This window comes from Homalodisca vitripennis, chromosome 1 (assembly GCF_021130785.1).
Source record: "Homalodisca vitripennis isolate AUS2020 chromosome 1, UT_GWSS_2.1, whole genome shotgun sequence".
Taxonomy (NCBI): Eukaryota; Metazoa; Arthropoda; class Insecta; order Hemiptera; family Cicadellidae; genus Homalodisca; species Homalodisca vitripennis.
The window spans coordinates 88,400,631-88,413,400 of NC_060207.1; the positions used below are offsets into that span (position 1 = coordinate 88,400,631).

The window sequence follows — 12,770 nt, forward strand, 5'->3', positions numbered from 1 at the left end:
CCCTAAGGCTCACTTTATCACATACAACTATGTGAAGATCAGATGTCTGAGCTGTGGAGCTCTGGGTAGCTACAGCATTTTGTACATCAAGTTGGCCTGGTTGGCAAGATAAGGAGACATTCCCACTTAGTTGTATTGATGCAGTTGAAGGTTCTTAAAGTACAGGTTGTAAAGTTAGAGGAATTGTGGTTTCTAGTTGTGGTTTAGAAGTTGGGTTTTCAATGTCTAATGCCAAACACTACATTTGGATTGTGTCTTCTTCCTTTTGGGGGTAGGGGTAGTTCTTCATCTGAACTGGAGACATCTTGTAGTAGGGTTTGCTTTGCAGGGGAGTAGGATGGATCAGCATCTGTGTCATTACTATCAATTTAGTACTCCACTAAATCATCAGTGACCAACACAGTCAGAAATATTACTTAAATTCAAACATTCGTCATCATTCAAATATTTTAAAATTTATTCAGTCACACTCACTTTTGCAACATTAAAACAAAACAAAAAACACGTACAACTATCTTTTAAAATTCCAAAAATTCAAGTGTAAAAGCTAATGTATTGTATTTCTTACAAGTAACTGTCTAATACAACCACTTACAGGTGAAAAGCGACTGACAGCAGCTCCCCCCTCCCCTCTTTGACCTATTTAGGAACACGACTGGCCGGATGAGTCTACTTGCCTCATGTGAAGGGGTTCCATGAAAACTTTAAAACTCAAGTCATAAGATATGAAACGTTAGCTTTCTTGGAAGCAAGAAAAATAAACCTAATGTATATGTGTGTTATTTATTTGGGCTTGTGTCTTTTGTAATGATATAAACTTTTTTGAAATGAGCTACTGGGTTGTCTCATCTACAAATCTCCTTGACAGCTGTGAGTAAACCGATATGTCTCAACTATTAACCCTTTGCGATCGGATGCAGTATGTAATAGTATGTCCTCTACGATCGCGTGGCCAGTGTGACAGGCCACAGCCATCTGCGCATCAAGTCGTATTAGTTTTCACTTGAGTTGTCCCTGGCGCTCGGATGGCCAGTGAGACTGGCCAACATAGAATTCCTTCAACGGTCGGATGGCCAGTGCCACTGACCAAGAAATACATTCTGCATTTAGAAATACTTTTATCAGCGTTAAGATGGCTATAAAGTGCTGAAACCTATCGAGTAAACATTGAACTAAATGAAACATCTGTTTCATTACATTTAACCATCTTGGATTTGAGGAATACTAGAAATAAACAGGTGTTTGTCCGGTACCATTTGACAGTGGGAGCATTTCAGATTTGTTGAAGTGTCGTAAATATTGTGATTAACCTAGTTTACTTGTTATTGTGTTAGATATCGTGCAGTTATTTATATTTAGATAAATGCAATTTATTAACAGTTGTCAATATGGATAAACCTTTAGTCCCTGACGATTTTGAAGAGATACTGTTTAATGAAAATAGTGATGTTGACTCAAATCATAACAGTGATGTACAGTCTAATTTCAGTGGTGATTTTGATAACTATGTAACTGTTGAAGAACTATTTGAAGAAGATTCAGATTATATTGAACATAATGATGAAGTAGACCAGACAGACAATGCAAATATAGTAGGCCTAGATGAGGACAGACAACGGAAATATAGTAGGCCTAGACGTGGCTAGAGAATGGAAAGAATGGTCTGAAGTGATGGAAACTTTTACAAATTTATTTTGGACACAGGTTAGTGGTTTTCAACTTGCAGGTAATGAGAAAACCTTCAACCCCTTTAGAGTTTTTTTCAGCTTTTCTTTACTGATAGCCTATTGATAGAAATCGTAAAAGAAACAAACAGATATGCTATTTAAAAAATTCAGAAAAACACACCTTTACAAAAGAAATCAGTATGGTGGTCATGGGTAGAAACTAACACTTTCAGAATTGAAAGCTTTCCTTGGAGTTATTATAAATATGGGAATGAACGGCAAACCAGAAATGGCTGACTACTTTTCCACAAATTGGGTACACTACCAACCATTTTTAAGGATGTTTTAAGTAAGGAAAGATTCTTACAAATATTCTGGAATTGCACATATGCCCACCTCCTTCTGGTCCTGTCGCTGGGACATTGACTCGTTCCGGTAAGGTAAGAAATGTTTCTGCGTATCTGGATAAAAAGTTCAGAGAATATTATGTCCCACAAAAAGAAGTCTGTGTTGATGAAAGCACCACAGGCTTCAAAGGACGTATAGTCTTTAAAGTCTACAATTAAAGACAAGCCGATTAAATGGGGGATTAAGGTGTTTGTGTTGTCTGAGTCCTCAACTGGATATATCTGCGCTATTGAGCCATACTTTGGTAAAACAACAACTGACCGCTTGAATAGGCCAGATTTAGGAGTTACAAGCCGCATTGTCCTACATCTTGTAGCTAAGCTTAAGGAATCTTATGGCAACATTGAGGGCCTCCACGTCTTCACTGACAGGTGGTATACAAATATGGATCTGGCAGCAGAACTTCTAGAGTGGAATGTTTATTCTAACAGGTACTGTAATGTTAAACAGAAATGGCCTACCCGCAATTGTGAAACCACAAAGAAAAAATGCCAAAAAAACAGGACTCAAAAGCTTAAACTGAAACAAGGGGACATAAAAACCTTCAGGAAAGATGAAAAGTTTTCTCTGTTACTGTGGAAAGACAAAAAGGTAGTGTCAATGCTAAGTACACTGTATGGTGATAACACTACTGTGGCAGTTAGGCGACAGCAAAAAGATAACGTAGTACAAGAGGTGAAAAACCGACTGTAGTTTGCAATTATAACAAGTACATGGGGGGAGTTGATCTTGCGGACCACTACATATCATCATACTCTTTTACCAGGAAGTCGATCAAGTGGTGGAGGAAAGTTTTCTTCTGGTTGTTGGAAACCGCCATTGTCAACTCATTTGTACTTTACAATGCCAATCAAGACCAACAACATCAAGTTAGACAGAGAAGTTACAGAAAAATGTTGATCACAGAATTAGTCGGGGAAGTGCGGAATATGAAGAAAAGAGGAAGACCGTCTAACAGTGTAGATGATGAAAGACTCAACGGAAAATTACATTTACCCTATCCTCTACAGACTGGCAAAACCAAGGACTGCTCTGTTTTGCAGTGACAGAAGGACGGGGATGCAAAGAAAACGAACAAATTTCTTTTGCAAAACATGCTCCAACAATCCAGGGCTCCATATCGGCGAGTGTTTTGAGAAATACCACTTAAGCAAAAAGTTAAAAGAACAATGAAACTAAAGTCGGGCCACAGTGATAGCATAAGTAGCAATATAAAGTTTTAATTTCTTTCATTATTCAATAAGTATCTAATTCCAATTTCAAATTAATGTAAACCAAATGTATATTATAGTTCCATTAATGTGTGTCTGTATAAGCAATAAAACAATTGCAGTAAAGTAATATTAGTTTTTAAAAGAACAATGAAATCAAAGTCGGCCATAGTGATTGTATAAGTAGCAATATAAAGTTTTAATTTCATTATTCTATAAGTATGTAATTTATTGCACTTTCAAATGTAAACCAAATGTATATTATAATTCCATTATTGTGTGTCTGTATAAGCAATAAAACAATTGCTATAAAGTAGTTTGGTTTTTAATTATTTAAATTTTAAATCCCACATGTAAACATTGCAGGTTTTACTACGAAATAATTCCGAGGTTGGAGGAGGAAGGCCACTATGATGAATAACAGCTGACGCAGAGATCGCCGTGGGCAGTGACACTGGCCACCCGAGCGGCGAGGACAACTCATGTAGTAGTCATTCTGAGCTGTCTTAGAGTAAAACTTGGCCAGTCTGACTGGCCATCCGATCGCAAAGGGTTAAAATAATGTTTTCTTATTTTATTTGTAGATAGAGGGTCTCATGAGGAAATTTATATTACTTAAAAAATGTTTCATCAATAAAATTGAAATAAAATGAATCACATTTTTTATCAACAGTTATTTAATGAAATCATAACCTTGCAATAAATTAAATTATTCTTGTCCATGATCATACAAATTGGAATTGCCATGTGACTATTACTGGATTTCAGTAAAAATGACATATACAAAAACTTAGCAAAACACCATGAAGCTGTGCTGCTAAATTAAATCTAATTATAAAACATATAGTATAAAAGAATTGTGTGTCTCCTGTTTATGCTTTTTCTTTTACAGATTTTTGAGCGGATGTGCATGGCCCTGGGAGGGCGAGTAGCAGAGTCGCTCACATTTAACAAGATCACAACAGGGGCCCAGAATGACCTGCAGAAAGTCAGCCAAATGGCCTACGCTATGGTCAGATATTGCTGTTAACTACTTTGATCCTCCTCAGTTTTAACTTCACTTATAGACTTATATACAGTATATCCATATTTGCTTATTTATTGCTATGGCCATTGTTGACCCCAGATTGTACTTTTCCTTGCCAGGACATTGTCTCCAGATGTCTCTGCATTTTGCATCCTCTTTCCTAATCTTCTCAGGCTCCTGTCCACCTGCTCTCACCACCTTAGTTTTGGTTGTCCAAGAGGTCTTCTACCCTCCGAGTTATTCTCCATTATATTGTCTTTGTCATTGTGCTGTCCAAGATGTGTCCTGTCCATCTGACCCTTCTACTTCATACATCAGCTACAATATCTAGCTCTTTATACAGTTCTCTCAATTCTCAATTGAGCTATTTTGATTGGAAGCTAATAATTGCAGTGGAATAATGTTGGCTCAAATTTACTACCTCTTACTATTGAGAAGGATTAAAGTAGAGAATAAAATCTTGTGCATTAGTAAAATATTTGGAACAAACGGGTTTTTACCTAAGAGGCCCTAAATTTTCACATTGGGTTTAAATATTTTTAGTATGGTGTCATTTATTGTAACTTTTTGTAATAAATACTTTACAGTAAATGTTATCAGCATATATGGTGCGTGCGTGCGTGTGTACATATGCATATACTTTTTGTGATTCAATGTCTATTGAAATAAAATTAAATTCAGCTATTGCCACTTATACAAATTTAATTAATGTAGATATAAGTCATTTTATAGGTATTTGGTCTTATGGTCATATGTTGGTTTGGTTGTTTAAACCCATATGTAACAGATACAGCCAAATACAAAATAATTGAATTGTAAAATGAAGGGCTCTGTGGTGTAATGGTAGCACATTCACCCGGCAAGTGAGAGATCCAGGTTCGAGTCTTGGTGGAGCAAGTACTTTTTGTGATTCAATATTTATTGAAATAAAATAAAATTCAGCTATTGCCATTTATACAAATTTAATTAATGTATTTGTCTGTGTGTATATATATATGATATGTAATGATACGTACATTTCAATTTCAAGAGATATTGTTTTATGTCTAAATAAAGTTGGTTTTATTTTTAGCCTTTTAAGTGACTAAAACGTTCAAACTTGGAAAGTCATCATATATTTGTTTTTTTATTATGATTTTGAAAATGTTAACTTTTATGTAAGTTTTGTAACTCTGGGGATATTTTATTACTATTAGCTTTGTAACATGTTATAAAAAAGTTGTCATTGTACGTAATTGTGTAACAGTTTGACAGAATAAATCAAATTTATTATTTAATAGTTAGGATTGAATTGCTTTTTAGTTTTGCCATATTTAAAATGATAGAAAACTCCATTATAACCTCACAAAAACTCAATATTCATAGAGTTTTTTAAACTACTTTGATAAGCTTTTTAAACTGTATCCTTAATCAAGATTCAGTCTCGAGTTTATTGTCTGTTAGAAATCTTCTGTCATCCAATTTTCTATTATTTTGGAAATTCTTGTAAAATTTACTCTTTTGACAGTTGTTATTAGACACATAACCCTATGTGTCTCATTAAGTCTTATTTACTTCTTGTTTTTCCTGTTCAGCTTAATTGTCATAAACTTTTATTGTAGGTGCGGCAATATGGAATGGGTGATGCTACAGGCTTGCTGTCGTTTGAAGATGACAAATCTAGCTTAAAACCATACAGCAAGAAGTTGGCTGCCTTGTTTGATGATGAAGTGCGGAGAATTGTTGCCAAGGCTCACCAACACACAGAGAAAGTCATTCAAGAAAACAAAAGTAAACTGGAATTGGTATGTGTTATATTGTATTAAGTAATAATTTCATTAATTTTTTTAATTAAATGTAAAATTCACTTGAATAATGTTAATTTGGACCCTTTCTGATGTTAATTGGACCCTTCAGTAACAACATCTGGTTTCCCGGATGTTCAAAAAGTGAATAAAATGAAGTTTTATATTTTTATTTCTATATATACATTTATATTTAAAATTAAAACTTTTTTTCTTTTACACATGTAATATACTGTACAAACTCAGGTCATCAATCAGTAACAATAACAAGACAATATGAGCTGATATAAATTTTATTTTTGGAGATAATTTGATAAAAATTAGTAGATATAGTAAAACCCGAATTAACCAAGATAAAGGTCAGACAGTTGGTATGGATGAACTTTAAATAACGTCTAAAAATAACCTACTAGAATGGGGTGAGTAAGTTAAATGAATTACATAAACAATTTATGTACTTTGTATTTTTGTTTGATTTATTTTTAAAGTAGTATAAAGTTTATAAACTACTAAAAAATCTCCAAAGACTTAAAAAATGTTATGAAGACATCATCATAACTCTAGTGTTAATATAATAAAGTCACTGCATATATTTATTCCCCCATCTATCAATCTTTCAAAGACTAAGGAAATAAAAAGAAACACAAATAATTCATTTGTAGTTTGAACAATTAATTTGTTTTATAATTAATGTATTATTTATTTATTTATAATTAACTAGCGGGCCCGGCGCGCTTTGCTGCGCATTTCAATAATTTTTTGCAAAAGTTGCCCGCGGCTTCGCACGCAATTTCCCGTTGAAAACAGTACACTATATTCACTTATTCTTTTTCTATCACATTCTAAACATTGCTGAGATAATTGATAGTCGTTCCATCGTGAGCCTCTTGGGCGTATTATGAAGGTATGTACCATATTCCTGCCTCTATCTAGCTGTTACCCACGGCTTCGCACGCAAATCTTAAGAACCGAAGTCCTTATATTACTTAGTAAATTTTTTTTTTACTATAATAAATTTTAGATTAAATTAGTTATATCTCCGATGCCACGATTGAGCTTGCTTTGTTGTCTCGATCGAGAGAATATGTACACACGGAGTTTTGAGAACCATACTTCTGTCAAAAAAAAACAACTAAGGTTGATTTTATAACATTCTTTATATTTGTAGCCAACGTAAGATAGTAATTATGATATCTGCATTACTCTTCTGATCAAGCATGAGCATGGTTTATATTAAATAAATATTGCAGTTAAAGGTGAATTTTTACGTCAAATTTGAATTGTATTATCTGGATAGTAAAGTCTATGTTTTAACAGTGATTGCAAAAACAGTTTAAACAAAATTTGTCGTTTCTCTTAAGCTTACTCTATGCTTTAAAACTATAAGTGTAATATATGTTTACAAAGAACAGCTGATTAAAAATTTGAAAAGACGTTAACATATGTTTGCTGCAATGCATTTCTTATGGGTATTTCTGTAACCAGTGGGGCGGAATCCTGAATCGGGAAAGGGATGGGCATAGCTTATAAACCTTCTCCGTGGAAAAATACATATACGTACAAATTTTCATCATGATCGGTCCAATAGTTCACGATTCCATAAAGGACAAAAATACAAACATTCATTTTTATATATATAGATTATTTATTATTTGTTTATAATATTATGATTAATATAATGAAAAGTAACTAAAACCCTTTTAAAAATCTTTTTATTGACATACACGTGTTTAGGTTTTTAACCATCATCAGTGTACATTAACCTCTAAATAAATAAATAATAAACAATTAAATATTATATTTAAATGTCCACATGTGTATATATAATTGTTTATTATTTATTTATTTAGAGGTCAATGTACACTGATGATGGTTAAAAACCGAATCACGTGTGTTAATAAAAAGATTTTTAAAGGGGTCTTAGTTACTTTTTAGTTACTTTTCATATACATTTATATATATATATATATATATATATAAAAACCCTATAAGTGGAGTTAATAATATAATATTATTATTATTTATTATATATTTATTTGTTATAATAATTAATTATAAACAATATTCTTTATATTTGTTTCTCGGCTGTAAGTGCTACAACACCAATGGCGAGGTGAAAGAAGCAGTTAAAGATTGGTTATCCTCACAGGCAGCAGACTTCTACGAAATCAGCATTCAAAAGCTCGTAGAACGTCATGTCAGGAATCAAATTAAACAAATTTTTTGAAGTCTTATTTATTTTTTATAAGAAATCGGACCGTACTTTCCGGATGACCCTCAAATTATATATTATGACTTGTTTCAAACATTCACCATTAATAGTTTCTCATTAAATTAGTGAGACTAAACTTAGATTACTAACTGATGATATTCATATTAATTATCTACAAATATACCAGGGAATAAAAAAACATAAAACTTTAATCATTTGACGTCGTATTTATTTAAGAAAACGACGTCAATTTACATTTATGACGCAAAAAGTTAAGTCATCCAGAGCTAGCAAAAAAACCTTTTCTTTCCTTAACCAATAACTCTGCTAACTCTTTACATTTTCTTGGTTGATCATGGTACAGTATTTTTTAATTTTCTTATATTTCAAGAAGGTATTGAACATATAAAATGTTCATATACATACATATGTTTGCACAAAACAATGCCAATGACTTAACTTACAATGATTTTTAATCACTGTTTGAATTGCTCAAAAGAGCCTAGTAGTTTTGGTTAACATCTGTAAAGATCCTCTTGGCACTTGGACTAAATCCCTCAAAAAGTTTCTGGTAGTAAAAGGATTAATATTTTAATTTTTTAGCACCATCACAAAAATTTTATGTACTATAGTTATTATATTAGTACCAGCTTCTGTCACCTTTCTTAGTGTACTACTGAGCCTCGTTGTTCACCTAATGAATTTCTAACAATAACAAATCTGATTGTGAATTAGGCACCTGTGAAGAAGCAATTAACCCATTGGCTGTTTGCCATTTTTTTAAAATCTTGGCATAAAACTGTTAGGTTTTTAGCATGGGTCATACCCAGAACTGTTCAGCTCAAAATGGACTTTTTGCAGGGATTTTCTTAAAAATGTGTAACTTCTTTAAAAATCAAGATATTTGCTTGAAACTTGTTGTGTTCTGTAGAACATAAGGCCGTGCTTTAGAAAAAAATACCTCATGTCAATTAAATTCAATATATTTTTTAAAATATGTATAATTTTTTATTTATTTTGTTATTTTATTTTATTTTTTTAGTTTGGAACTATAAAACATATTATATTTGTTTTAAGGAGGGTGAATTGACAGTATAATATCCTAAAAGTACATTTAATTATGAATAGACCGTGAAAATCTTAAGTAATTTGGATAAAAACTGTTCAGGTTGTAGTAAAAATAAGTAAATAGTTACTTACATGAGTTTGATGCAATTTTCACCTGCTACTTATAAAGTTTCTTTGTCAATAATAAATAAAGTACATTACTGCAAGTGTACAAAAGCTCATTATTTATAGAAAGCTAATTTTTAAAGGACAAACAAATGTTTCACACTATTTACACTTTTTTACTTTTTACTGACACACGTGCTTGACGAGGCATTCCGCGTGAACGCCCTGCCCACACTTTACACACACTGTGCGCGATCTACGTTTTTTTCCTTCAGGATGGTTGTCACCTGAACACATTCTACAGAGCTTTTCCTTCTTCTCTGGGAGCTTCCTAAGTCCAAAATTAGCTGAAGGGCCATCTCCACCGCCTTGAAGATTATGGGGTACAGATTTGACAGCCATCCATTCTGAGGCAAGTTCTCCCACAATTTCCTTCATGAAATCAGCTCTACGTAGCCGCCGTTCGGTGGTATTCAATTTGTATAGGATGAATGCGTTTAGCACCATGGGGCCAAAAACATTAAATATAACCTTTTTTGCGTGCTTCATAGTTCTACGTTCATCCATATATACATACAACATTTGGTCAGTGGAATCGATACCACCCATACCACGGTTGTATTGATGGGCAATTTTAGTTTTAGTCTTTATAAGGAGACGACCACTTCTTCTAATAGAGTATGCCTCAGAAGCAGCCTGGCAGTCAGTTGATAAGATTAAAAATTGAGAGGAGTTGCTCTTTTTTTCCCTATGCGCCATAATGAGCATTGGGCCTTTCCTTACATAGGTCTTTTGACCAACAGCATACTTTCCCAATAACTGTTTAGGTATACCTTTCCTGTTTTTCCTAATAGTTCCAGTAACAAAAGTTTGGTGACTGTACAAAGTTCTAGCAAGTGCAATTGAAGTAAAAAAGTTGTCAAGAAACATATGGTGCCCTTTTCCCAAACAATTTGCCATTCTTAGCAAGGTCATTACAACTGTGCCTCCCAAACCCGTCTCAACAACTCTTTCATTTTCTTCTGATCTTTGAGCTCCTTTATAACAGTAAAAAGATACACAGTAGCGTGTTATTGAATCGCAAAGGACCCACAATTTAATACCCCACTTGTGGTGTTTTTTTTTTGGGCAGGTACAGAGTAAGTCCAATTCGTTTTTTAGTTCCCACCAAAGACTCATCTACAGATAGGGCTTTAGTTGGCTTGTAATGAAGCTTGAACAGCCGGTTTGCATGGTCGATTATAGGTTGAAACCTACCACAAGGGTCATACCCAGGATTTCCGTGAGGGACTAGTTTAGTGACATCTACAATGTGGAAAAATTTTAATACCAAAATGAATCTATTTGAAGTCATCACTTTGCCAAAAAATGGAGTGGTTTGTGTGAAATGGGTATCCCAATAGCTGGCAATACTAGGCTTGTTGATCATGCCCATGTTCAGTATGATTGCCAAAAAAGCTTTCATCTCAGCTAGGGTAACATCTACCCACTTTCTGACTCGACTGAAAGGCGATAAGGTCTGCTCATTGTCAGCAATGTAGTTCCTAGCATACCTGTTTGTCTCAGTAACAAAAACATTCAAAATTGCAGTTGTAAAAAACAGTTTTATGTACTCTATAGGTTTCGAGTTTTGTGGAGGGCAGTGTTTAGGTCCACTTACTTCAGAAAATGTAAATTGGTGATTGTAAGGTGGATCATTGCCTTCCTCTACTTCTTCCCAACTACTATCATCATCGTCAGCTGGATCATTTTGTGGAACATTTTGATTATCAGTTGTATCGTTTTGTGGGACATTTTGACAAGCCCCAGTTCTTTCCAAACTAACTGTACAACGCCTACGACGCTTTGGAACTGATAGATTTGGCATATGCCTAGGCGGAGTTTCATCTACCTCAGAGTCAGATGATGACACATCAGGCTGGTTACGGCTGCTAATTGGCAATTGTATTTTACCTCGTTGAAGTCCTGTTGAGGTTGATGGTTGATAAGGATCATAACTAGGATCCTCGTCCGTGTCATCTATGAAATCATTGCTAGATTGTTGATCAGAATCACTGCTATCTACATTAGAAGAATGTTCGGAGTCACTGTCACTTCGGAAATTCAAACCAGCAGTTTGAACAATGTTTATCAGAGTGTTCTCACTAACGGGAGATTTAGATCGTTTTCCACTCATTATTATAACACTTCACAGAGATAATGTAAACAGCGCACAATAACCTCAAAAGAACAGACAAGCAGCCGCGAAAACAACAAAAGGCACCAAGCGAGCGATTCGTGTTGGCACTGCCAGTGCAAGCCCGCCAAGGCCACTCGAATCGCGGCAATGGTCTTGGATTCATTACAGCGGATGTATGTAAAAAGAGCATAAACACTTATTTTCTTGTATAGCATGTATTCCTCTACTGATTGATATATAGTTACGCTAGTTTATTTTAAAAAAATTACATTAAAACAAATTGATTGCGAAACAACGATATATCGTTCTGAAACAGTTTTCAGAAAAACTACCAACAACGATATATCGTTGTGAAACAGTTTTCGGTAAAACTATCTACAACGATATATCGTTATGAAACAGCCAAAGGGTTAACAAGCTATTTTTACATATCAAACTTTGTGACCAGCTTGCAGAGACCTTGCTGAAGAAGGAAACACTCAACTATCCTGAAGTGGAAGCCCTCATCGGTCCACCTCCTCATGGTAAGAAGAACCTCATAGACTCAGCAGATTATGAAGCTTCTGTACATGCAGCAGCCAATGGACCTTCCCCACCAACCGAGGCTCCCCCTCCTGCTTAGTACAATTGTACAGTATTGTAATTTTGACAATAAATAATAAGTTATGATCTAGACTTTCATTTATTACATTTTTAATATAATAATGTATTTCTTTACCAGAATCTAAAAACTAGCTTTTGATCACGCCATATTGTTCTCTTCATACAAGTAACACAGACATAAATGTTTGAAAAACAAGTTTTAACCTGTTGAGCTACTTTGACAAAACCAATTCACTGCTATCTTTATGATAAGCCTAATATTTTCTGTAGCCCTTGAAATTTGTCTTATCGAGGTTTGACTGTATTGTGAAGATACAGCAAATTTCATTTGGAAATGAATACAAAATTAACAATGATATATTTACCCAAGAAATGTTGTTTGAATATTTAAAGCAAGAAAACAAAAGAAACAATACAGATTTCAACAACAACAAAACTGATTTTTATATTTAAATTAACATTGCTTTAATACTTACACAAGTTCCGCAGTGAGCAAAAGATGTGAA

At 34.0% G+C, this 12,770-nt stretch overlaps 1 protein-coding gene across 1 annotated transcript in view; it reads left to right on the forward strand.

The window, feature by feature from the left end:
* LOC124366226 (paraplegin) overlaps nt 1–12,330 on the forward strand; it is a 43,849-nt gene extending 31,519 nt beyond the window's left edge. The window contains exons 10-12 of the mRNA XM_046822618.1: nt 4,179–4,298; nt 5,915–6,097; nt 12,110–12,330. Of these exons, the coding sequence (XP_046678574.1) occupies nt 4,179–4,298; nt 5,915–6,097; nt 12,110–12,283 (477 nt within the window). The 3' untranslated portion in view covers nt 12,284–12,330. The remainder of the gene's footprint in view (nt 1–4,178; nt 4,299–5,914; nt 6,098–12,109) is intronic.
* Nucleotides 12,331–12,770: the final 440 nt, after the last annotated feature.